Consider the following 27636-nt stretch of genomic DNA (forward strand, 5'->3'; position numbering starts at 1 on the left):
TTAAGACTTGAGGCAGTTTGAGAAAACATTTATGGATTTAAATCAAAGACGTGAAATTATGAGCGAGGGAAAGTGGCTGGATGGTAAGGGTTTGCTGGAGCATTTAAAGGTAGTTACTCCTGAGTAACAAAGTAGCATGGATAGGGGAAGGGTAACTTAAAATGGGCCAGGTACATGGGGTAGGAATTGTACCAGTGTAACACCTTACCTTTTAGGTTCAGGGTTCGGCTGGGATTTGGAATCTTTCCGTTTTTTAGAATCCCTTTTAGAATCTCTCTTGTTCTCTGGTTCAATCCCAGAAGGACTAGGCATTTTGCCTCCCTCACCTTCTGCATTTTGCTGTGAGCCACCAAGCAATTCTGTCATTAGTGGACTGTGGTGCATGCGTGGTGTGGATGGTACATGCAGTTAAAGCACCAGCAAACAAAAAGTAGATAAAATAAGAGACAGGAGAAAGTATGTAATAAGAAAATACAAGCAAACAGAAATAAAGAAAGCATAACAAAGGACAAAATAAGGAACAGCAAAATGGAACACGGAAGATAAAAATAAAAAAGGGCAGCGATATAGTTTCTTGTGTAAAGTGCAGACTGATTAAAGGGAACTCAGTTATTGCATACAGAGAAGATGCTTCTATCTATGTATCTATCTATCTATCTAATCTATCTATCTATCTATCTATCTATCTATCTATCTATCTATCTATCTATCTATCTATCTATCTATCTATCTATCAAAATAAGGAATATAGAATAAGGCACTCCAGTGTGATGATTAAACATAAGCTTGTCTATTTAACATGTTACAGCATTTTGGGCAGAGACAGAACATTCTCAAGTAGAGATAGGGCAGTCTCTGGCCAAAACATCGTATTAACAAACAAGCCTTTGTTTAAGCATCACATTCTGATTTGACCAATCATGCCAATATTGTGCAGGTGTGTACCCGGCCTTACACTTGTATTTCTTTGGCATCAACTCTTTTAGATGGGACAGAGGGAGGAAGAGAGCGAGAGTGGGAGAGGAAGAGAAAAGGAGGAAGAAAGAAGAAGGAAGAAAAGAAAGGGGGGGAAAAGGGAGAGAGAGAGAGAGAGAGAGAGAGAGAGAGGGGGGGGGGGGAGGCAAGAGAGAGAGATGCCAAATTGTTTTACTATGATGTTCAGGCCTTTACTACAATCACATGACACGTGGTACAGTTGAATGAAGGACAGAACAATGTGTCATCCGGTCTTTCATTAAATCGCACAGTGTGTACTAGCAATCTTGAATGGAACGGGGCGGTGAGAATTTCCAGCAAGACTGTTTGTTGTCCTAATGTGTACCCGGCCTTAATATTTTTAACTAACACCCAACAAATTTAAAGTTTGACTGAATAGCAATTTAATTTGTACATGGTAAAAATATATTGTTTTAGTGTTGTATTTCTTTGGAGAATATCTCAGACTGAGAAACATGATTATTATAAAATAACCACTTTCCTTTAGAATAATTCCAGTAGGCTTTTCATATTTGTAAAATCAATAGACCCTGGCCTACTGTATATAAATAGCAATGCACCTACATGATGAAGATTACATCGATGGCAGAAGCTACTGCCACCTGCAGAAGGGCTCTCAGTCATGTGCCTAGGGGCATCACTTGCTGGAGGGGTGGCACAGCATGCTCCACTGCAAGAGAGCCCTGGTAGGCCACTGGCCAGATGAAGCTCAAAGGTGATTCTTTGTCTTTTTTGTCATTGTAACTTATATTTTATTTGGCAACTGGCATGGTGGTGGTGGTGGGGAAGGGGCATTGGAAAGTAAACTGTGGAGCATGAGGTGGTAAGGGGTAAGCTTGGGCTGCCTTGGCAGATTGGAGTCATCGGCTCCAACATGAAGAGGGCAGAGATGTGATGGGGGGGTAACCAATATTGTTGTAGAGGTGGCAGGGCCCCGAAATTTGCCCCTCAAACCCTTGTTAAAGACTCCCCCAATATTTGTGTTGCATGACGTACATGTCTCTTTAAAGGCAAGGAACATTTGTGGAACATGCAAAATGTTTTATTTTTTTTAATTGCAAGGAGTAGAACTTTAGGAATTAAGGAGACCATTAATACTGAGATTAAGTCTAGAAAACATTGTCTTAAACAGAAATGTTCATTTTCAACTAATGTACCATTGTCCCACTGGTACAGTACCGACACATTTGTGTTATGCTTCCAGGAAGCTACAGATGAAAATATATTGTTTCTACGTTACTATTAATTAATAAGGGCCAAGACTGTAGGGGATGGGTCTCTGCAGTTCTGCTACCCTGGGGCAGGATGGCATAGGTAAAACATTTTTGGACACTTCCTTGAACTATAGTCTAATGCAGGCATTCCCAACCACGGTCCTCAAGGCACACCAACAGTGCAGGTTTTAGTGATATCCAGGCTGCAGCACAGATGGTTAAATCAAAATAACTGAGCTACTAATTAAGTCACCTGTGCTGAAGCCTGGATATCACTAAAACCTGCGCTGTTAGTGTGCCTTGAGGACCGTGGTTGGGAATGCCTGGTCTAATGGTTTGCACATGCCTTCTTTCGCTACATACATTATTTTACCTTTCTTGCTTCATTCTATGGAGGGAATCCAATTACAGGTGATGATCTCGCACCCACAAGTTAGCTCAGCAACAGAAGCATTTTACGGGCACTTGAGCTCGAACAACACTGCTCACCAAAAATGTGCGAATTCGGGCTAATAGTGGGCCACGAGGGCGCGAGATGTTGTGCCTTTGCCAACATTTCAATGACACTGCAACACAACTTGCACCCTTTCGCCCACAACTGGATTGCCCCCTATGTTTTTAGCCATGATGTTGATGTCACCGAATGTTACTAAATTGTTTGTTACTAAATTGTTTGGCTATGATTTAATACTGGTCCAGACCCTAAAATGTCCCATAACATAGCTTCTGATGTTTCATGTTTTGACTGACATGGAAGGTTTTCTGTTGCTTTCTGGGCTTCCAACTCTTCTACTGGTAGGGTCTCCATTTGCCCATCACTTATTCAAATGATCACAGTACAGACTATGCTGTTGACTATCTTATTGGCTGAATAGTATACTAATCAGAACTTACATGTGTGGCAGAAATGTAATTCTAGTGACTACTGTATGACAAGACTCAATCTGGCCACTTATATGTGCTAGGACCATCTGGCGGCTAGTGCATGGCAGGACTTCCTGCAATCTGGTAGCCGATGTATGTTTGGATTTTCAATTTGGTTATTAGTAAATGACAGGAATAACAATATGATGGCTGTATTTATTTAGGACCTCCAACCTAGTGGCTAGTGAATGGCAGGACTACCAATATGGCGGCTATATATAGCAGAATCTCCAAACTGGTGGCTAGTAAATGAGAGAACTATCATTATAATGGATGTGTCTATCAGGACCTCCAATCAGGTGGCTAGTGTATGGCATGAAGTCACAATCCGGGTAACTAGACACCATTTTCTGCCAGTTACATGCCTCCTGAGATTGGCTCAGCGTTCCAGGGCCAGGGGTTCAGCTTGCTAGGTGATGTATTGGTTACATTACCTTGTTTGTTGTTCCACAGCGCTGGCTCAGCGGCCTTCTCAGTGAGGTCACTTACTATCAGTATGGTGTTCTCAGTCCCGCCGCGGCCAGCGCCGCCGCGCGCACGATCTTACGGCATTGGAGCTGAAGGTGACGTTCTCTCTGCATTACGGCTGCCGCCTCCATCACTATGCCGCTGTGTGTGTTTAAAGAGTGTGGAGCCTTCTGTTACCGCGGCCTTTGCCGCCATTGTAGTTTGGCATATGGTTCTTTTTGCGCAGCTATGTTGGATGTAATCACATGTTACTCTTTCCACCAATCTGCTGTGCTGCTGGAGCCTGGGGTAATTGTCAACCAATGCCTGCTTCCCAGCAGGTATAAATATCCTGTCCCAGCAACCAGGAAGCTGCCAGTGCTTCGTTTGTCATTCCGGTGATTCCAGTCTCTCCTCTGCTGTGAATGTTCCAGTCTTCAGTTCTCCAGAGACCAGCACCAGTTTAACACCTTGTGGTGCAGCCTGACTTCCCTGCCTTTGCACTCCGTCCTGTTACCAGCTCCCACCAGCAGCTTCCAGCGGTGCCTGGTTTATATTTCCTATCAGGACTTTGTTACTAATACCATTCATACCAACATATATCATCTCAGTGGTACATCTGCGATTCTCAGCATCAACAAGCACTCCCAGCTAAGTTCCTTGGGCACCGGTCTCATCCGGCAACACTCAGAGAGACTCTCGAGAAGTCTTATACCTTTTGCAAATAACCACTGTGGTATAAGTTTAATAAAAGTCTTAAAAGTTATTTCCAGTTGTCGTGGTCACGCCTTCGGGCTTTGGTGCTGCAGCTGCTCTGCATGTCTAGGAGTTTCATCTCACCTCCTAAGTTCAGTTATCCGTCAGCCCCTGCAACTGGGGCTTCCCACCACCAGTGCCAGCCCTCAGTTGTGACAGTAAGCACTGACCTAATGGATCCAGCCGGAGATCAACTCCAAGGGACCAGACCGATGCAAGAACTGGCAGCCCGCCTTGAACATCAGGAGGCTGCACAAGGCCATGTTATCCAATGTCTCCAGGACCTCTCCTCCCGGCTGGATGAAATTCAAACTACCCTCCGTGGGTCAGGGGCATCTAGTGTACCAGCTACAGTACCGACGGTGGTATCCCCACCCACCGTACCCATTCCTGCTCCACAACTACACTTGCCGACACCTGCTAAACTCGATGGGTCCCCAAAAGCCTGCAGGGGCTTTCTAAACCAGTGGAAAAAAAACTTTGAGTTGCAACCTGGCAGTTTTCCTACAGACCGTACCAAAGTTGCCTATATTATCTCCCTCCTCAGTGGCTCCGCCCTCGACTGGGCATTACCTCTATGGGAGAGATCTGATCCTCTGTTGTCATCCTATTCCAACTTCGTGGCAACATTTAGACGCATCTTTGATGAGCCAGGTCGTGCGACATCAGCCTCTTTTGAAATCCTCCGGCTATGTCAGGGGACACGAACTGTTGGCCAGTATCTAGTTCAGTTCCGGATCCTGGCATCTGAAGTTTCCTGGAATGAGGAAGCCCTTTATGCAGCTTTTTGGCAAGACCTGTCTGAACGTATTAAAGATGAGCTCGCTACTAGAGACTTGCCTTCAAGATTAAATGAGCTCATATCGCTCTGCACTAAAGTTGGCCTACGGTTCTGTGAAAGGGCTATAGAGCGAGGCAGGTCAACAGTTCCTAAGACTCCATCTGCTCCTCCTCCTCGTCAGTCATCTCTGCCCAAAGATGAACCTATGCAGATAGGTCATTCACGATTGTCTCCAGCAGAGCGTAGAAAACGTCTATCTAACCATCTGTGCCTGTATTGTGCTGCACCTTCCCATCTCATTAACGCCTGTCCTGAGCGTCCGGGAAACTCCAAGTCCTAGCCCGCCAAGGAGAGGGTCGGCTAGGAGTGATGAATTCCTCTCCATCTTCAAATGATTGCAACCTCTCAGTTTCTCTTCAAGTGGCTCAACGTACCAATAATCTGATTGCCTTGTTGGATTCTGGAGCAGCCAGGAACTTTATAACTGAGAGGCTTGTTAAGCAGTGGTCCCTACCCACTGAGAGGCTGCTATCGCCTATATCTTTAACTGCTGTGGTCGGTAGTAAAATTTCCAATGCAGTGATTACCTCCAAGACCCTACCTATCCGTCTGAAGGTAGGGGTTCTGCATACAGAACTGATTTCCTTTCTAGTAATCCCAAGGGCCACTCATCCTGTGGTTTTAGGCCTTCCATGGCTTCGACTACATAATCCTCAAGTTGATTGGAAGACTACCCATATCCTGGCATGGGGTCCTTCCTGTTCTGAGATGTGTCTACGTATGGTGCTTCCAGTTTGCAAATCTTCATCTAAATCTCCTAATGTTCCACCTGTTTCATATCAAGATTTCACTGATGTATTCAGCAAATCCTCAGCCGATATTCTTCCTCCCCATAGAGAATGGGATTGCCCTATTGATCTCGTTCCAGGGAAAACTCCTCCTCGTGGACGCACGTATCCATTGTCGTTGCCTGAGACCCACTCCATGGAAGAGTATATTAAGGAGAATCTGGCTAAGGGGTTGATCCGGCCCTCATCTTCTCCAGCTGGCGCAGGCTTCTTCTTCGTAAAGAAGAAAGATGGCGGCCTGCGGCCTTGTACTGACTACCGGGGTCTGAATGACATCACAGTGAAAAATCGGTACCCTCTGCCGCTTATCCCCGAGCTATTTGACCGTGTTAGTGGAGCCACTATTTTTACAAAGTTAGATTTGAGGGGTGCTTATAATCTCATCCGAATCCGGAAGGGTTACAAGTGGAAGACCGCTTTTAACACCCGTGACGGACTTTACGAGTACCTCGTCATGCCTTTTCGGTCTCAGCAATGCTCCAGCGGTATTCCAACACTTCGTGAATGAAATCTTCAGAGACATTCTCTATCGACATGTTGTGGTCTATCTCGATGATATCCTTATCTTCGCAAATGATCTAGAGGAACATCGGTTCTGGGTGAAAGAAGTTTTGTCTCGTCTTCGTGTCAATCATCTGTATTGCAAACTGGAAAAGTGCGTTTTTGAAGTGAAATCTATTCCATTTCTAGGGTACATTGTGTCTGGGTCTGGCTTAGAGATGGATCCCGAGACACTTCAAGCTATTCGAGATTGGCCAATTCCTGTGACCCTTAAGGGCGTCCAGAGATTCTTAGGATTCGCCAATTATTACAGGAAATTTATTAGAGATTTTTCCACCATTGTAGCGCCAGTTACTGCTCTTACCAAGAAAGGTGCCAATCCTTCCAAATGGTCTGAAGAAGCTGTTCAAGCCTTTCATCAGTTGAAACAAAGGTTCATCTCTGCTCCAGTATTAAAACAGACAGATATCAGCTCACCTTTTATTCTAGAGGTGGATGCTTCTTCCGTTGGAGTGGGCGCAGTCCTGTCTCAAAGAGCCAAAGATGGCCATCTACATCCCTGTGGTTTCTTTACTCGGAAATTCTCTCCTGCCAAGCGTAATTATGCCATTGGCGATCAAGAACTTTTGGCTATCAAGCTCGCATTGAAAGAGTGGAGATATCTGTTAGAAGGCGCTTCTCATACTATCACCATTCTGACGGATCATAAAAATCTTCTGTATTTAAAAGGCGCTCAATGTCTCAATCCTCGTCAAGCCAGGCGGGCTCTCTTTTTCTCTAGATTTGACTTCAAACTTCAGTTTTATCCAGGGTCACAGAATCGTAAGGCAGATGCCCTTTCCCGCTCCTGGTAGCAAGAAAATGAGTCTGAGTCTACTGACAAGCATTATATTATCGATCCAGTGGCATTCTCCGCAGTGAGGATGGACTCTACGCCCCTGCCAGGGAAAAGTTATGTAAAACCGGCTCTCAGAAGGAAGCTTTTGCATTGGGCACATTCCTCTCGTTTTGCCAGGCACACGGGCATTCAGAAGACCTTAGAATTTGTGTCCAGATCATACTGGTGGCCGACCCTAAAGAAGGACATTACTGAGTTTGTGGCATCATGTCCAAAATGTGCTCAACACAAAGTACCACGCCAGTCACCTGCTAGGCAACTGGTTCCATTATCTGTTCCTCATCGTCCATGGACTCACTTATCTATGGATTTTATCACGGATCTCCCTCTGTGTAATAAATTCAACACCATCTGGGTGGTGGTTGACTGGTTTACTAAGATGGCGCATTTCATTCCCCTTACTGGTCTTCCGTCAGCCTCCAAGTTGGCCCAAGTCTTCATTCAGGAGATCTTTCGACATCATGGCCTCCCTGAGGAAATAAGTTCTGACAGAGGTGTTCAATTCGTGGACAAGTTCTGTCGAAGTTTATGTCAGTCTCCTCAAGTCAAGCTGAAATTCTCTACAGCCTATCATCCCCAGACCAATGGTCAAACTGAGAAAGTGAACCAGGACTTGGAGGCCTTCCTCCGTATTTATATCTCTTCCTCTCAAGAGGACTGGGTTCAACTCCTCCCATGGGCTGAATTCTGCCACAATAACCAGTATCACTCTTCAACTTCCTCCACGCCATTCTTCACCAACTATGGGTTTCATCCGAAAACTCCAGTTTTCCAGCCGCTTCCAGCGACATTACTGCCTGAATTTCCATGTCAGATTTCCTCAAAAGCCTAAGAAGTGTCCTGGGGCCACTCCTAAAGGGGTGGTGGTGGTGGTGGTGGTGGTGGTGGTGGTGGTGGGGGGGGGGTTGCTATCACAATCCAGGTAACTAGACATCATGACATAATTTTCAGTTACGTGCCTCCTGAGATTGGCTCAGCGTTCCAGGGCCGGGGGTTCAGTTTGCTAGGTGATGTATTGGTTGCATTAACTTGTTTGTTGTTCCACAGCACTGGCTCAGCGGCCTTCTCAGTGAGGTCACTTACTATCAGTATGGTGTTCTCAGTCCCGCCGTGGCCAGTGCCGCCACGCGCATTGGAGCTGAAGGTGACGTTCTCTTTGCATTACGGCTGCCGCCGCCATCCCTATGACGCTGTGTGTGTATAAAGAGTGTGGAGCCTTCTGTTACCACGGCCTTCGCCGCCATTGTAGTTTGGCACATGGTTCTTTTTCCCTTCAAACTCTGTCAAGGGCGCAGCCATGTTGGATGTAATCACATGTTACTCTTTCCACCAATCTGCTGTGCTGCTGGAGCCTGGGGTAATTGTCAACCAATGCCTGCTTCCCAGCAGGTATAAATATCCTGTCCCAGCAACCAGGAAGCTGTCAGTGCTTCGTTTGTCATTCCGGTGATTCCAGACTCTCCTCTGCTGTGAATGTTCCAATCTTCAGTTCTCCAGAGACCAGCACCAGTTTAACACCTTGCAGTGCAGCCTGACTTCCCTGCCTTTGCACTCCGTTCTGTTACCAGCTCCCACCAGCAGTTTCCAGCGGTGCCTGGTTTATATTTCCTATCAGGACTTTGTTACTAATACCATCCATACCAACATATATCATCTCAGTGCTACATCTGCGATTCTCAGCATCAACAAGCATTCCCAGCTAAATTCCTTGGGCACCGGTCTCATCCGGCAACACTCAGAGACTCTCAAGAACTGTCTTATACCTTTTACAAATAACCACTGTGGTATAAGTTTAATAAAAGTGTTAAAAGTTATTTCCAGTTGTCGTGGTCACGCCTTCGGGCTTTGGTGCTGTAGCTGCTCTGCATGTCTAGGAGTTTAATCTCACCTCCTAAGTTCAGTTATCCGTCAGCCCCTGCAACTGAGGCTTCCCACCACCAGTGCCAGCCCTCAGTTGTGACACATGACTTCCAATGTGGCAAAGCCATATATTCATATGTTGGAAATATAAGTACAGTTCCTCATCGGACACCAGTAGTAAATAAGAGCAAGTGGCAGAGTATAACTTAAGAGATCAGAAGAGAAAGAGGACCCACCATTACACTTCCTAATAATGGAGGCGGGATTGGAGAGCCCTAGTAACATCTACCTCAGCCACCATTGTCCAAAGAAGGAGAGATCCTCCTCATTCAAGTAAAATGTAAAGTAAAAACGCTTGAGCTAAAAATACCCCCAAAACCCTAAATGCTAAATAAATGCAATACTGATCTTATGTAAATACGATCACATTTACTGAACACTAACCCAAGTCCTAAGTGTGAACTTTTATCAAGTTTTACTTTAAACACTTACATAGCTCAGGCTCCTAAACTATCACGAGTCCTAAAAGATCTCTGATTTTACGTCTCATATTAAAAAATGTAAAATAACGCTCACACTAATTTCTACAAGTGGAAATATTGTGGCTTTAAATTCTACTTTGGAGAAAAGTCAAAGTTTCCATGTGTGTTCTGCAGAAGTAGTTAGGGTCTACCAATGTAATCTTACGGGAGCCTTGACCACCCGGGCACTCCTTCTACCACTGGTCTATTTAAGTGACTTCCTCCTATAACCCCCTGGTATACTGTACTGGTAGTGGTACATGTAATGGGCATTATGTAGTAATTAGAGGTAAAGTAGTAACCTACAGTATATACTGTATTGAGGCAATAAAACTAAACATTATATGTTCAATCCAATACCGGAGATCATATAAGAGAATGACTCTTAGCCAGATACGTAAGGTTACATAAAAGCATTGACGTAAATGTTGGTGTATGTGTATGGATTTACACAAGAGTCTTCTCAGTTAAGACTTATGTTTTCCATCCCTTGCAGTTGTGAAAGTACCAAGCACATATGTCAAAGGGCATTAATATGTTTGTACAAGGATTGTCCTTGTATTAAGACTCCAAGTAGAAGATTCAGCCTGAGCCCTATTGTAATCACCAAGATGAGGTCTATTTATTGACAAAGCCCCAGGCTCCAAACATTGGGAGTTCTTTGAGCCTGTTAATTGAAGAAAGTAATTACTCATCAGGCAAAGAAAAAGGTAAAGTATGTACTTTATGGGAACCTTGGTATTTCTTCAACAACCTAATGCTAGTAATGTACTATGGAGCTAAGAGTATGATTATTTGCTACTTAACCCCTTCCTAGTCATGACAAAGCCATTAAAGGACAGCAGGAAATATATTGCAGGCTACTGATGTAAAATAAACAGTATTTAATTACTACAGATGAGTCCTGACATAGCTTTGCTCTTAGCTTACTGTACATATTCAGGGCCTTATTCAGTATGCGACGCATCTGAGATGCGATCGCATACTCCTGAAATGCTGGGCCAGTGCGCACATGCAGAGCCCGCACCATGCGTGCGCGGGCCGGGGAGATGCAATTGCATCTCAGTAATGTGAACGCCACTGCTTGATTGACAGGCAGAGGTGTTCGCGCTGCGGCGACAAGGTGTTGAGGGGGCGGTGCGAAGAAAACGTGGGCCAGTCGGGCCACTTTCGGGCCGGCCGTGTGACATCAAATGCGGCTGCTGCATCAGGAAACATGCCCGCTCTGCGGCTGCTTTCGCAGCCAGGCTGCACAGGTAGAGGGGCATCCCTTAGTTTGCGGGGGCAGAGATTTGATTGCAATTGCAGTTGTTGGTTATTTGCATGTTAGGTGGCCTTGCCCTGTGCTGGGTGGCCCCCAGCATGCGATCGCAAGCAGTTGTAGTTTTGATAATTTAGCAAACAGCAACTGATGCTGAATCGGTCCACTAAGGACAATATCTTGAGCGTATTTTCACATTTAGGGTGGTATTCAATTCTTTTCAACCCCTTCCACACCCGTTCTGTTTCTGCTGGCGAGCCTGGCATAATTATTTCAGCTCGCTACCCCCGGGGGTAGCGAGGGCACCCAACCCTTTACGCAGCTAGACCTGATTACAATGGGCACGATATGCACAATAACGGGGATCACTTTAGAAAGGAGATTGGGCGTGATATATTATTTGAATACCGCCCCTAGGGTCATTATTTGTGTGAATTCGCAAAAAATAGCAAAGGATTAGCAGGAATTTAGGATAAGAATAGCAGAATATGAACAAATAAAAATATAGATTATTACCAAATATTTATTATTTGCTTACTGTTTTTTTGTCACGTCATTATGTCATAGCTCATTGTATATGTATGATGATTTTACATGTTTAGCTGCATTGTTAATCTTATTAACGCAACACTGCAATGACAAGTCTTTTTTTTGCTAATATTTTGCTTATCTTTTAGAATCTTTTATCTATTTTTCGTCAAATATTCGCAAAGAGATATATTTTGCTAGAGTTTGTAAACTGCAAGAACTCCCAGATTACACGCAGTTCACTATTCACCACGAAGTTGCTCTACGCACTGCAGTATGGAGAACGTCCGAAAACATGGCACATCACTGTATCCATCATTGTAACACAAGATAGAAGGGTCTTTTGTGAAATTTTAGCAAAGCTGAGTAAGGACACATTTGTACATTTAGTTTGCACATATATATTTTCAGATTTGCAGTATTCTATAACATCTTAAATACAACAGTTAATATGTCACATGTCCCAGAAAAAGCATTACAGAAATCCTGCTAAGTCAATGAATTAGGTGCAAAAAGTTTAGCAATTCTGAAATAGTATTTCTAAAACAAAATGTTCTCCCTGTGCATGGTTATTTTACCTGTTTCCGTGTACATGTGATGCACAGAAGGCAAAACTATAATGGAGCAAGGTTGGGTCAATCATGGCTCCGTTCTCTGCCCTCTCCAGTAAATCACTAAGGTAACACAGGTGCCGGTGACAACCTCTCACTCCGTAACGGGCACAATATTCATCAAGGACGAACACCTGACCAGGACTGAACCAACCCTACAAAGGAAAAGCTGGGATGATTAAAAGGTTTATAGGACAAGCATATCATTCACAAAATTTGTATGTTTACTTACTTATTGAAAACTGAGATTTGACTAAGTAAAACTACACTCTCGCCTTTTACTAGGTGATAGTGCTGCTTTAATCAATTCTGATTTTAAAACCGGAGCCCCAGTAACTTGTACATGCAGCCGTCTCTCCTAGGGGTTCAGCAGGATTTGTCATAAACAACAATCAAATTAATATCGCTAACCTTTAGAAAATGGCATTAGCTTAAAAACTACGGCCTGTGAAAGTTCCTCATACTCACACCTCTTTCCTGGTACATGATAGGAGCAGAGGAGGCCCAGAAAAAAATGTCTGCCTGTAGCAGCTATTCGTGGCAATATGAAATGATGTACCGCCTGAATGTATTCAAATACACTTCACTTCTCTATTGGGATTTTGCTGCACTACTACTGCACCCCTGAACAGACCATGTGTGGTGGTCATTGATGGGGAAGAGCTTCTGCATAGTGTAGCTCAGAGGCTACATGGTCTAGTGCCGTCTGAACATGGCATAAAACAGCTTAGCAGCGCCCATCTGCGGTCTCTCCATGTTACATTCAGAGGATCCAGAATATTTGCATGTTTTCCCAAAAATGGGTGGTTTTGGGGGATATCCTGCAAATAGTGGGGCAGATGTATTAACCCGGAGAAAGCATAAGGAAGTGATAAACCAGTGATATGTGCAACGTGATAAAGGTAGCAGCCAATCAGCTCTAATATGTAAATTAACAGTTAGGATCTGATTGGCTGGTGCCTTTATCACCTTGCACATATCACTGGTTTATCACTTCCTAATGCCTTCTCCAGGTTAATACATCTGTCCCAATATTTGATAAGTAGGTCCCTAAAGCTTTATTCTTTCACCAGTTAAAATTCAGGTACAATTTTTACTAGCTGTCAGTTAATTTTATATAGTTTGTCAACTATGAGCAAAGTACACTTTCAGAATAACCTATGACCCATGAAACACAGCAGAGCCTATAATTATAGCTCTCCAATATAGGTAATAGTTATGGTTTTAAACCCAGTCATAATTGATAGCTATTGCTCTTAGTATTGATTACAAATGGTCAATGAGTAAAGTACACAACACAACAGACAAATTAGTAGGTAGCATTCACGATATGCTCTGAATAATAGAAGTGTTTATACACCCACGAAACATCAAGCCTTCATGATAATCTCTAGTTATTCTGCGGATGAATGTCCCTGATAATGAATTTGTATTTTTCCAGATTGTTCATAGCATGATAAAGACTTGTACTTAGTTATTCAATAGCAGATAAGAGCCATGGTAAACATATAGCACTGTTCTTCCAACAACTACAGGTTCGCACCATAGGAGAGTTTTAGCTGCAATCGTTGACTTTTATGTGTAATTAAATGCAGAAATATATTTTAACATGCTGTAAAGCAGAGGTACTCAAACTCGGTCCTCGGGGCACACACAGTGCATGTTTTGCAGGTAACCCAGCAGGTGCACAGGTGTATTAATTACTCACTGACACATTTTAAAAGGTCCACAGGTGGAGCTAATTATTTCACTTGCGATTCTGTGAGGAGACCTGCAAAACATGTACTGTGTGTGCCCCCGAGGACCGAGTTTGAAAACCTCTGCTGTAAAGTAAGAGATGGAATCGTATTTTTGTACCTAACCTTAAAATCTCAAAACAGCATTTTCAAATATTACACACTGCCATATATCTGTGACAGTTCATCCCTCATTACAAGTAAAATGCATCCAATTATGTTATTTTGGCATTTTATTTTCTGTAAACAAATATTGAAATTGTAGACTAAACCATGTATTAGATTATACCCGGATTACCCTTTAATGTGTCTCTTTCATTATCTATATGCAACTTCGAATTTGCGCATGCATCGTCGGCTGTATACATATATCTGCAAAAGTATTCAGCGGCGTATACTTCTCAGCTGTTTCTCCATGGCCTCTAAATGGGTGTTTCCAGGTGGTAACTGAGAGGCAAGAGAACTGTCTTGTGGGCTTGGTGTAAAATGTACTCGCTATTCCGAGTTGTATGTATGCACTCTGGACGCCAATCACAGGTAGATCTCCTCCACCCAGCACGGGGTAGGTGCAAGTGACGATAATAATTGTGATCGCTTTTCTCGACTAGCGGAGAGATGTAATTACATAGGTGAATGTGCATTAGGAAGTGAGTGCGTTCCGTTTGCAATTCATTCGCATTCTGTTTACAGCAGGTGGCCATTCACACTATGTGCAACTCAGAATCATCCCTATGGGTTTTATTATGCAACCGTTCCATCCCATTTTGTTCTCCAAAAAATGGAGCCATAACAAGTTATGGAGCCAAGGAGAATAAGGGGCACTTGTGCAAGACCTTCCATACATAGCATATTTCCCAACTGTCCTGATTTTTGGGGACTGTCCCGCCTCCCCACCTATGGGACGCAGTAACCTATGGGGGGGGGGGGGGGTAAAAGTCGGGGGGCACACTTTCCCTGCTGTCCAACAGGTGAATAGATGCCAGAATCTACACACAACACAGAGTCTGGAGGGAGCCCTGTATCTGCGGGAGTACTAGGCACAACCCCAATGTGATGGAAACAGGGTGTGATTTGAGGCCACGTCACGTTTTGGGTTTGCGCAAAAAGTCATTACTTTGAAATCCCATATGTTGGGAGGTATGACAGAATGGATGTAGACACAAAGGGCCTAATTCAGACCTGATCGCTCGCTAGGGTTTTTTTTTGCATTGCTGCAAGCAGATAGTCGCTGCCCATAGGGGAGTGTATTTTCGCTTTGCAAGTGTGCGATCGCGTGTGCAGCCGGGTGGTATAAAAAAGTTTTGTGCAGTTTCTGAGCAGCCCAGAACTTACTCAGCCGCCGCGATCACTTCAGCCTGTCCGGTATCGGAATTGACGTCAGACACCCGTCCTGCAAACGCCTGGACACGCCTGCATTTTTCCAAACACACCCATAAAATGGTCAATTGACACCCACAAATGCCTTCTTCCTGTAATTCTCCTTGCGATCGGCTGTGCGAACGGATTCTTTGTACAATCCATCCCTGGGCAATGATCCGCTTTGTATTTGTACAACGCGCTTGCGCATTGCGGTGCATACGCATGCGTAGTTCTGACCTGATCGCAGCGCAGCGAAAAAATCTAGCGCGCGATCAGGTCTGAATGACCCCCCAATGTCCATGTTTACTGTATTTACTGCATTATGTGATGAAGCTTGTCTGTATGTTTGGCATTTACTGTGTCTCTTCTCCCCCAACTGGTGACAAAAAAAAACCCAGTATGTAAGGACGGGTAGATTAAAACTGTAAATCACTCATTTGTACAAACCCTAAATACAGTTTTAAAATAATTTTTTGGTTCTTTGGGATTAATCTTACAATGATACACCAAGATGGACACCACCAGGAATTACTCACCAAGCAAGAGTACGAGTCATTGAGTCTGTGGTCCAAGGTGAGACGCTGAACCATCTCAAATAGGGTGGCGTGGTCAAAGTTACATGGGTTTGAAGAGATAAATTCATCCATGCCATGTTTTTGAGCTCTGTCGGCATCTGTTTATTTCCATGTATAGAGAAAAATGGAGTTTAGAGGAATAAAAACATTTTTTATTATTATTATTATTTTTGATTGTATCCTTCCCTTGTTAAAAACAAAACAAAAAACCTGATGGCAAAAATATATTATATATATATGTATATATATATCTATATATATATATATATCTATATATATATATATATACACATAATTATTATTATTATGTAACAATAACCTAGGCTGTAAATTATTATTAATTTATGTTACTATATATTTATATAGATATAGTATTATTTATTCATTTATGAATTTATTAGGTGGACATTTCAATAGGGTTTTATCCAATTTCAGATTCAAGCAGAGCAAACATTTATGGTAACTTTTTAAATTTGAAATTAAGATTAAGAGTCAGTATTCTGCATTGAAGGAGTCATTTACGACAAGCAGTGTGCACACACATCCGTGTGCTTATATTGTCCTACTGTGCTTATCTATAATTGGTACACAAAGAAAATGACATCTCTGGTAGCAAAAGGGCTGGTATTTTCATAAACACTACGGGATTGATGTAACAGTAAAAAGAGTGAAGAAGTGGATCAGTGAAGTTGCCCCTTGCAACCAATTAGCTATGAGGAAGTATTTATCAAGTGCATGAAAGGTTGATTCTGATTAGTTGCTATGGGCAACTTCTCCACTGGTCCACTTCTCAACTCTTTTCACTGATTGATAGATCAAGCCCTCTATGACAGATGTTTCATGATAGTGATTAAGGGGTCTATTTGCTAAGCCTTGGATGAAGATAAAGTGGCTGGAGATAGAGTACCAGACAATCAGCTCCTAACTGTCATTTTTTTAAACCAGCCTGTGAAATGGCAGTTAGAAGCTGATTGGCTGGTACTTTATCTCCGTCCACTTTATCTCCATTCAAGGCTTAGTAAATAGACCCCCTATGCATCTATGCTAGCAGGTTTTGGTTTAGGTGGTTAGAAGACGCAAGTGGCTCACGTTAGAGAAAATCTACCTCCATGTTATAGGAAGGAGATAGCTAACCATACTGTAAGATAGTCTTGGCTCTGAGTCTTCTTCTACATGAGTCATATAATAAACAACCATAAACTTTTTTGTGCTCAATGATCTTATGGCTGGCAGATATGGGGAAGACATTTTTCAAATTGGTCCTAAAAGTTGGTTGTGCAATGTAAGATCACTTTGAGAATAACCCTGATGGCAGGTGGGGAGTTTGACTGGTGCGGTACACCTGTCAAATCTTAACACAGGTGTGCTAAGGCGTGGTCAGGGAGGACAGAAACCTCACGTGGACCAGGTTGTGAAACCATTAACTTTTTTGTGCAAGAGCAAGGGGATATTTACTGCATCATCATTATGCATTTGCTTACTCTCCCTGAAAATTTCCCAGCTCATGAGATACTCCAGTGAAGGAGGCGGGGAAGGGACATGAAGAAATTATCTGCTGTAAATTGCATCATGTTGCCCTGTAGCAGGTGAAGTAACCACCACCACTCTGACCTGGACCTCCCTTTCTTTTATAACAATGACCTTTTTAATCTACACTTTAAAAAAAAGATAATCTTGTCCCCCAAAAGTGAACATATCCTTCAAATCAAGGCTCAAAACAAAAGAGAAAATGAAGGACAGGTAGACTGTGTTTAGGTGTGACTTTGTTATGATGCTCTGGAATTAAACATTCAATGTGGAAAGAGACAGAACTATCCCAAACTAACGTCTTCCATAGAGCAACCTGGTGTGCAGTAAAGTGGGAGAACTTCCACAATGTTGGTGCACATACATATTTATGGTTCACCACTTGATGTAAATGACCCTTATCTACAAAGTCTTTAAACCTAATCAGACTCACTTTCAATGAGCCTATTTTTAAATTAATGCTCAATGCTTGTTTATACATACTGGGCCACATGTAATAGAGTGAGAGTTTCAGAAAGTGAGATATTTGGTAAGGTTTTGCAGTTTTTTTTAAAGTGCCAATCATTTACACAGCAAGATCAACCTGGTTTTGCAGTGTAAATGATTGCCAATTTAAAAAAAACTGCAAAACCTTACCAAAACTCTCACTTTCTGAAACTCTCACTCTATTATATTTGGCCCACTATATTTACATCCATATTATGTTTCCTTAGATTGGTACACAAGAAATTAATAGTTAATTTGTTGTGTTCCATTTTTGGGTTATTTAGACAGTGCTTGAACTATGTTTTGATAGCAATATTTGTTTTGCTACATATTCTTAATTTAAAGTTTCAAAGAAATTTCACGCTCACACCAAAACTATTAGAACACTGCCATAACCAATTAATGTAAAATGCGAGTCAAGACACAGCAAATTTTGGGTAATTGAAAGGTTATAATGTAAGACACAGGGGCAGATTTATCAACAAGGGTTATTCTTGTTATCACTAGTTCCGAATGAAAAATGGTGCTCGAGCCAATCAGCTCCTAACTGTCAAGTGTTTGAAAAATGACAGCTATGAGCTCATTGGCTAGAGCACAATTTAGCATTCGTGACAAGTGATAACAAGCATACCACTCTTTGATAAATCTGCCCTATAGTCATATTGATGCAGTAAGGATAAATCTGTAATATGCATCTTACTACTACTAAATGTTCAGAACCAATTAACTATTTCACAGACTTCTGAAAATCACTAATGATCGTAGTAAGCCAGGATTTAAAAGGAATTGTTACTGAAATTTCAAGTGATAGTTATCTATTTTTAATTTATCATAGAACAAAAACTATATCATATATAAAACAAATGATACTAATAAAGTTGTTTTTTTTACAAATAAAGTGGTGATTTAAAGGTGTAATGCCCATACATTTGTCTCAGCCTGACAGATCTGTGTTTGCTTCCAATCCCAATCAGTTTGTGAGGAAATTTAAAAAACTGGATGCTAGTATCTGGCAGATTTTCCAATCAGTGGTTAGATTGCATTGAAATATATATATTATTTTTATATATTTATATATATATATATATATATATATATATATATATTGTAAGAAGTAGCTGCATAGAAATAATGACACTGCATCTACCCAAATAAATATATTTAGTGGCTTTCCGATCGCAACTAGTACACTGAAAAAGAGGCAATTTAGGGTTAAAGGAGGACTTTAAGAATGTTTCAGTCATAAGAGAAAATAGAAATAAAATGGAAATTGTGTAGGGTGTTACAATTGTGTATGTATGTGTGTTTGTATATATATATATATAAATAAAATAAATATATATATATACATATATATAAAAGTATATATATATATATATATATATATATATATATAAAAAAAATAGGCTAAAATAAAGTTACACTCTATATGTTTTGCAAATGTAAAAAGGGAGACTGCACCACAGAGAAAAAGAAATGTGGCTAATTGTGCTGAAAACTTCTCATTCCTGCCAACTGCTGAGAAACACTCACTTCTCCCGCTGTGCACGCTGTTAACAATTCTATGTCTCAAGTGGGTAATCTTCTAGGAGATTTGAATGTAATATGCAAGACTGCAGCAACAGTTCTCTGCAGACATCCAATGTAGAAGTTAAACTAGTATATACATCAGCAAAACAGCTTTTGATAAATGACCTGTTATTGTAATCAAAACAGGCTGCTTTTATTATGCTAGAATGTGCTATTCTCCCTTTAAAAAGTTAACGATATAAAGTCTTCTATTTAAATTATTTTTTTCTGCAGCTAGAAATGTGAAAGTGTGACTGCAAAATAAGAAAATAAAACAAAAGAAAGTAAAATTAGTTTTGGTAATTCATATCGAAACACATAAAATGAAAATAAACATAACTTCTACCCATAATTAAATGTAATGTATTTGCTTGATTTTCAACTGGTTTTGGCACTGGAAACTGCGGGCCTGATTTAAAGTTAAATGTAAACTTGCCACTTTTGCAAACATGCAATATAGCGCTAGTACATTACGTTTCTTTGACTGTTTTTTTGAGTTGTATGCATCTAGTGTATAGGTACGTCAGGCGCTAAAATAAGCCTGCTACCATTAACTTGCTAATACCCATTACCTTCCAAAACCACGGTCCGGCTCGGTTAATTGAAAATGGTTTCAAGCCATGTAACAGCGAATTGAAACCTGTTCACACACCGCAGGTTGGACCAGGGTTAGTGGTAATGTGTCTTCCCTCCACCGACACTTGGAGATAAGATCATCTCCAAATGCTGGTGAGCCGGCACTCCATAGGCTTTTAGCATGACCCACGACACTTATTTACACCACAGGCTAACCGGGTCCTTCCAGGGTTCGACCATGGTAGCTACCAGGGCTGGATTCCTGGGTAACTGGATCCTTTTACACCAAGCTGCAACCCGGGTTGCCCCAGCAATAAGCTATGAAAAAATAGACTTACTAAAAGTCACCCCCAAAATAAAATCTGACGCGTCTCTAAGGGACATGGTTATGTCTCCATACCTTTACTGTACTGAATTTACAGTAGCCGTGAACGCTCCGCATTCAACTCTCATAGGGGGAGATTTATCAAAGCTCAGAGAGAGAGAAAGTGGATGGAGATAAAGTACCAACCAATCAACTCCTAACTGTCACTTTACAGGTTGTGCTTGAAACATGACTTAGAAGCTGCTTAGTTAGTAATTTATCTCTCTCCAAACTTTGATAAATCTCCCCCTAAGTGCACCGGGTCAGCTGCAAGTATAAGGTATGCTTAACTCAAAATACAGGTGCAAAAAGGCACAAATTTCATGCGCGTTTCATTTTTACATGGCGCAAAAGGACTTACATCCAACTGTAAATAAGGCCCAAGACAATAAGGGATCTATATACAGAACAACAAAAAAAACAGACACCAAACAAGTTTCCTGCACTGAATATTAGTGGTGGTCATGTGATGTTTGATCATAGTCATAAAAACGTAACACAAATTATGTTGTTTTTTTGTAACAGTATGGGGTAGAAAGAAATACTGTTCGTATGACCTATTATCATATATACATAAGAGCTATAACTGTCAATAAGTTCTTAATTGTGTATAGAACCATTATTTTGCTTGATGGGTCTCTCTCTCTCTCTCTCTCTCTCTCGAGAGAGAGAGTACATTGCCATCAACTAAAGGTCTTTATGGACCTCTATACCAAGAGAGACATCTGAAAACTTATAGTACATACTACCCAACATGAAATAAGAGGCAAAAACATATCAAAACTTGCACAGGAGAACAATTGTGTATTTCTTATATCGGTTGCGTTAATCTCTTTCTAAACTCTTGGATGGATGATGTCATCAGTGGAGAGCTACAGTAATAGTACATGGTAAATGCTGTGAATTTGTCTTAGGGGGTGTCTAGACACGCCAAACTCTGGGGCATGATTTAGCCTCGTCCATGATTGCCCATTTAAAAAAAAAAAGTCTGAGTTCAGCCGGCATCACGCACAGCCGCCTAACTCAGACTTCATTACATCCGGGCCCTAATGTGTGTGTGCGTGTGATACTGTATTTCACATTAATTTCCCAAGTTTTTATATATTAGCTCATATACTGTAGTCATGACACTTTAAAAAAAAAATAAGAGAAAGTGGAGGCGTTGGTCATAACATAGTACTCTTTCATTTATCTAGTATAATTTTATAACATTATATTAAAACTGATGTTCTACTGGAAAAACTTCTAAATATTTAGTGGTAGATTTACTAAAATGCCTAAATAAGAAAAGTAGAGGTGTGTTACCCAAAGCAAGCAATCAAATCTGAACTATTATGCTCTAGAAGGAAATGGATATATGATAGTAAGAATCTGATTGGTTGTTAAATATAACACCTCTATTTTACATTTTCGAGAAGTCTTAGTAACTCTACTCAAGTTTTGTATGTTAACGTGAATAGAATCATTTTAGTAACTTTTACTGTGGCTTCATACATACTAATGCCTGCAGCCATGGATTGCTACGATTGATTGATCTATTTATGGTATATTAGGTTCACCGGTAATTAGTAAAACGCGTATATAAAACTATTAACTACACATTTATTTTTTTACTGGCTGAATTGTAGTTTCATTTAATTAATAGAAAAAAATAATTCAATAATAATTAGAAATACTAATACTAATAATGATGATGATGATAAAAATAATAATAATAATAATAAGAAGAATAAAAAAATAATAATAATTATTGTTATTATCATTAATAATAATAATAATAATAATTATGAGACTTGGAGTAAACAGTAACTGTGGCAAGTTCATATACTATATTAAATAAAAATCTGTTCTGAATAATACTCTGACATTATCAAATAACAACAGCAATAACAAAATAATACAGAGCATACATGTCAGCCGGTATGTTTTATTAAAAAATTGTTTATCTTTAATGAGCATCTAATTCAGAAAGACAGTTCATGGGAACATATGTCAATAGTTGCATGCTTTTTTTTGTGATTTGCGCACATTTTGCTCATGCTAATGTGGAATGTTAAAATCGGGTTTCATGCCTTTGGGCTCGGGAAGGCAGGCCAGTAAACAAAGCTTTACAGGAAGCCCCCCGACTGCCGAAACGCCTGAAACGTAAAACGTGAATGTAGCAGATACCAGTTGATTATACAATTAAAAACGTAGCAGTGAACTGAATGAACTGTTAAGAGATTTATGTCAAGCAGAACAAACAATCAAAATCTCACAAGATAGCGAATGGTGCAAAGTACTGAGATTTCAATCCAAGAAGTCCATTCATTCGTTCTCTCATTCATCCTTTCCCTTTTTAATTATTGATATATTAAAAAAAAAAAAATTTGTAGCTTTTTTTTCTCCTTTTATAAAAAAGTAGCAAACTCCAGCTTATCATATTGCAGCACTGTTTGCTGGAGTCCTATTCAGACACCCGAAAAAAAGAATATTCTTCTGCTTTAAGAAGTGGAGATTAAATTCTGCCTGCTATCCAAGGGGAATGTCAGTAACATAAAAGAGAGAAAGAAAGAAGGAAGGGAAGAGGAGTATTGCAGTCATGGTCAGGAGGGACATCACCTGCTCCGTCTCATATCGCATTCAAAATACTCCAAATACATATTTGCCAACTCTCGTGACTGGTAGATCTAATGCCCTCTTGGGTATTAAAAGAGCAACAAAATAAACAAAAGTAAAGCAATAAATAAAGGAATATTTTTTTTTAAACAAACTAAATATCCACAAACAGAAACAGCTGGACTATGGCAGAACATAGAAATTGGAAGGGAACATATAATTTAACAGATCATCAGCGAACAGAAACTGCTACATTTATTATAAAATTTTAATTGCAGCTTTCTAAATTAAAGGCACTCAAACCTCAATTGTTTTTCTGAATAAGTAATTCAGACAGGTCAATACTTTTTTTATTTTTTTTATTATTGTAATGTTGCGTCGAGCCAACAAGTGTTGCATAAGGGGGAATCTTACTTTCCCTTTCAATAACATTGGCCAGTGGGTCATTGACTTTGCATCTCTGGTACAGAAAATAAACCATATATTTATAAGGATGCGTTGCAAGGGAATAATCAAGCTGAGGAATACAGGAAGGGAGTTCTGTTCACACAGAAAAAGAAATGTAATTATAAGTTGAGTCCCCTATATTCGAGAGGATTGGGAGCAAAATATTTTTCTGTATTTTGGAATATTTGCATTCCATAATGAGATATCTTGGGGATGGGACCCAAGTCTAAACACATAATGCATATATGTTTCATATACACCTTATACACATAGGGCCAAATTAAATTAGCCACGAAAAGCCATTTTCGCTGTAAAAACCACAATTTTACTACAAATTGCAAAAAGTGCCTATTCAATTGTCGGCAAAAAGATTCACAATAAGTTTACCACAGATTTCAATTCACCACCTCTGAGCAGATGAAAAATTGGCGACACCCTACTGAATGCCTAGTTAGGCACTTAAAAGTTTTAATTATTTTTAATTGGACAATAATGATGGAAATTGGGTTACAAAGTATGGGACATATACACTGGGGTGCTTTATGAGTTGGACACATTTTTTTAGACTTGCAGGTGGGAGTAATTGGTCTGTTTCCACAGTTTTTTTAAGTCTCCTAAAATGACTCAAATACATACTTATATCCATTTTTATGTACCCCAATTTTAATTTTAGCATTTGGTTTGCGTAAAAAAAAAATACCTTTCTATAATTTTGCAAATAAATAAAAAAATGCATATAATAGCCATTTGACCTGATTTAAGTACCAGAAAAACTTTTATTATAACCAATAATAAACTTTTATACTGCTATCCGAAGTTAGTTTAGCTTTTTGGGGGGTACAGGCAGATTTACCCATTTTTCCCTTTTCACTTTCGCCAAACATTTTCACAAATTTGCGTATTTGAATTAAATACCCGTGAAGAGCCCATTTTCGTAGCAAAAAAAGCAGCGAAAACGCCAATCGTGGTAAAATACAGCGAATTCGTGGTTTATTGAATTCAGGCCATAGCCTGAAGGTAATTCTATACAATATATTTAATAATTTTGAGCATGAAACACAGTTTGTGTACATTGAACCATCAGAAAGCAAAGGTAAAGTTTAAGATATAGAAAACTCAACCAGTACTGACATATTGAAGAAATGAAAGCTGTGGACATGACTTGATATCTGTTGTTGCAATATATATGGAAAGTCACGCACAGTAATATACGTATGTATACGCATAAAAAAAGTAGAAGGGCAATTAAATAAATATGGGATGAGAGTGCTTTTAAAATTGGAAGCCTAACAATAATATTACCAGTGCTATCAACAACTCGTGCATGCTAAATTTGAATTGCTGCAACTACAAATGCAAATAAGATGATTGGTCTGGTCCGGTGTTCCCTCAAAATCACAAGTGCAGAAAATCACCTTTATTTTAAAACTGTCTCTGCATAGTAGTGATGTATAGTATTTACTAAACTTTTCTTTTGTATTAAAATTGCTGTATTTGATATTGCTGTATTTAATATTTTATGCTTTCAGTAAGTTAGGTTGTTGAAGTGTTAGAAAAAAAAGTTTGGTAACTAAGGTTCTAATTCCTTATTGACCGTTATCGGCTTCTGCAACATCTGTGACATCATAAAATATTTATCCAGTAGACAGACAGTAGGTATACTCAGTCTACGCCTAATGGCTGAGAGATTCAATGTGAGGGCATCTAAAACACTTGCAAAACATTTAAATATTTCTTTATGAATATTTCTTTATGACAGTATGTTTTTGCCCTGTATTAAAGATAACCTCAGTTAAAGGCACTGTAACCCAAAACAGGCATTTGCTTAATTATGATTACAGCAAGAAAACACAAATTCCATAGGTTTATTTTATTTTTTTACACCAGACTATTAGGAGGGTTTTGGGAAGAGTTTAGGGAGGCAACAACAAAAAAATAGCCTTATAGTGGATGGTAACTTTGTAATTGGAGTTTATAACACATTTATATCATTTAGGAAAACCCTGCAACTGGAATATTATTATGCATTCACCTGTTAGTATTTCCATTGGACAATTCAAAAATAGGGTTAGCGTGCCTTTAATGTTGTGTTTCCTGACTTGTTGCACATTACAAGCATGTATTTGAACTCATCCATGCGACCCATTGGAACAACCAATGAGATGTAGAAACAAAACAAAAAAGACTGGAACTTAAAAAGTGCAAATGCCTGGTGCTGTGCAAGATGACCTGGTACAAGCATTATGCAATCCATGTGATGAACAATTGTTAATATAATAATAAAAATAATAATAATAACAAAAGAAATGACTAAATGAAGACACAGCTGGTATTAGGCCTTGAAATAAAAAAAGGCGATAAAAAAGAAACGAAACAAAAACAAAACAAAAAATTAACAATCTGGATTAAGAGCATCGAGTGATGCTGGAGTACAAGCCAAGGAGAGAAGGCAATTATGCAAACATCACATGCATCCTAATTTCAGTATGGAAACTTACAACTCAAACCTAAATTTAGGAAAACATGAATAGTTGTACTACAAATCTAAACATGAGATAGATTTAAGAGAAAAAAAGCACACTGCGTATGTCAGATAATCTAATCAGATTATCTGAGCTGTGCCATCTATAGGGAAGCACTTACCCTTCAGTCCAGCTAGAAGTTAGCAGGGTAAGAAGAGACAAACCAGAACAACATAAAGACTCAGGAAAGCAGACAGGGGCCCTAGTTTAGCAAGTTAAGTACTAGGGTTCAGGCAAAGAATGAAAAAGAAAACTTTCAGAAAACTTTTTGAATTTCTAGTCAATTTTTTTTACAGCATGAAAACAAATCTATGATAAAAATGATTTATTGTGCAATAGTAGAAGTGCCTGATCATTCAATATATGTATAAAAAAATGCAATTTTATTCAAGAGGATCAAACATGAAGGTGAAAATCAAGTTAGAGAGCATTTTTAGTTGAACAAGAAAAAAATATATATATTGGATTTTTCAATGGTATTTCTGGGCATGTGTTTGATTGAATGTTCTACTGCGACAAACAGGACAGACAGGTGCTTGCAAACAAGTGGTCACTTTTATGAAGCTTACGGTAAGCAATATCTTGGTGTGTTTTCTCAATGACATCCCATAGCATGATGGATATCATCTCTTTATTACAGGTGTACAGATAGATAAGAGACACAGGACAGAAAATAAAAAGAGAAGTAGGGCAGGAATTGGACTGATTCTCGTTTAGCTAAATAAAAGTGATTTGTGAAGTCACACAAATGAATGAATAGCAGGATCTAAATTTTAGATTTCAAATGCAAAAAATGGAGTTCACGCTTAGTTTCAGAGCTGCCTTTTCAGTCATAAGACGCGTTTCGCTGACAAGTCAAAAATCAGTAAACTGTAGTTGAACTAGAGTTCAATGCAAGATATCCACTGTTAAAGGCTATTAATGTACCCCCCAGACAGCTCTGAAAGGGTGAGTGAACTACTTCTTTCTCTGCAATATAACACATGTTGAAATGCTTAAGGGCTGGATTCTAGGCGGAGAGAAGCTCATCTATGGTTCTAGGTCACTCTAAACACGAAAATATATAAAATATACATGACAGAGAAAATACAAGGAAATTCTAGTAACAGTGTTAGAGAGAGAGAGAGAGAGAGAGAGAGAGAGAGAGAGAGAGGAAGAATATCGCCTTACCTTTCTGAAAAGAAAAGATTAAAGGTCATACAAATGCAATACTGGATTATTTTTAAAAGTTAAGTGTGGAATGAGTGATGAACACACAGGAGGCGGACATTTTGTGGGCTGGACAGATATTGTTTCCATGAGGAGAATTTCTACCATTTCACTTGGAGCCAGTGACATCACTGAGGTATGCAGCGTCATTCTTCAGTGATTTAATTGGCCGCAGATGAACTGATAGGTTATTGACTCATGAATTGTTGGTCAGCCCAGAATGGCTGCATCCTCTGTGCATAAGTTATAGGTATATTTTACAATATTTTTGCTTAAGTCATGTGAGAATTAGCAGCAAACTGCTCCATCTAGCCTGTGGTTGTCCGCTTTACTTGAATTCTTACAATGGCATTATAAGTATCTATTCCCTACGTCATTAACTGTTTGTGATCCACTTTATATATTTGAAAGCTGAAGCTGGTCATTTATCTGATAAGGCTCCATGTCGATCATAATTTAGACATTTTTACAACGGATTATGAAATAGGAGAGAAAAGGGGTCAAAACTGCACAGTCCTGGTA

At 39.9% G+C, this 27636-nt stretch overlaps 1 protein-coding gene across 1 annotated transcript in view; it reads right to left on the reverse strand.

Annotated features, from left to right (window-relative positions):
• Positions 1–27636, reverse strand: part of CADPS (calcium dependent secretion activator) — a 661462-nt gene that overhangs the window by 150938 nt on the left and 482888 nt on the right. The window contains exons 12-13 of the mRNA XM_063941549.1: positions 15778–15914; positions 12114–12301 (exon numbers count right to left, since the gene is read on the reverse strand). Coding sequence (XP_063797619.1) covers positions 12114–12301; positions 15778–15914 — 325 coding nt within the window. The remainder of the gene's footprint in view (positions 1–12113; positions 12302–15777; positions 15915–27636) is intronic.

This window comes from Pseudophryne corroboree, chromosome 9 (assembly GCF_028390025.1).
Source record: "Pseudophryne corroboree isolate aPseCor3 chromosome 9, aPseCor3.hap2, whole genome shotgun sequence".
In the NCBI taxonomy this organism is placed as follows: Eukaryota; Metazoa; Chordata; class Amphibia; order Anura; family Myobatrachidae; genus Pseudophryne; species Pseudophryne corroboree.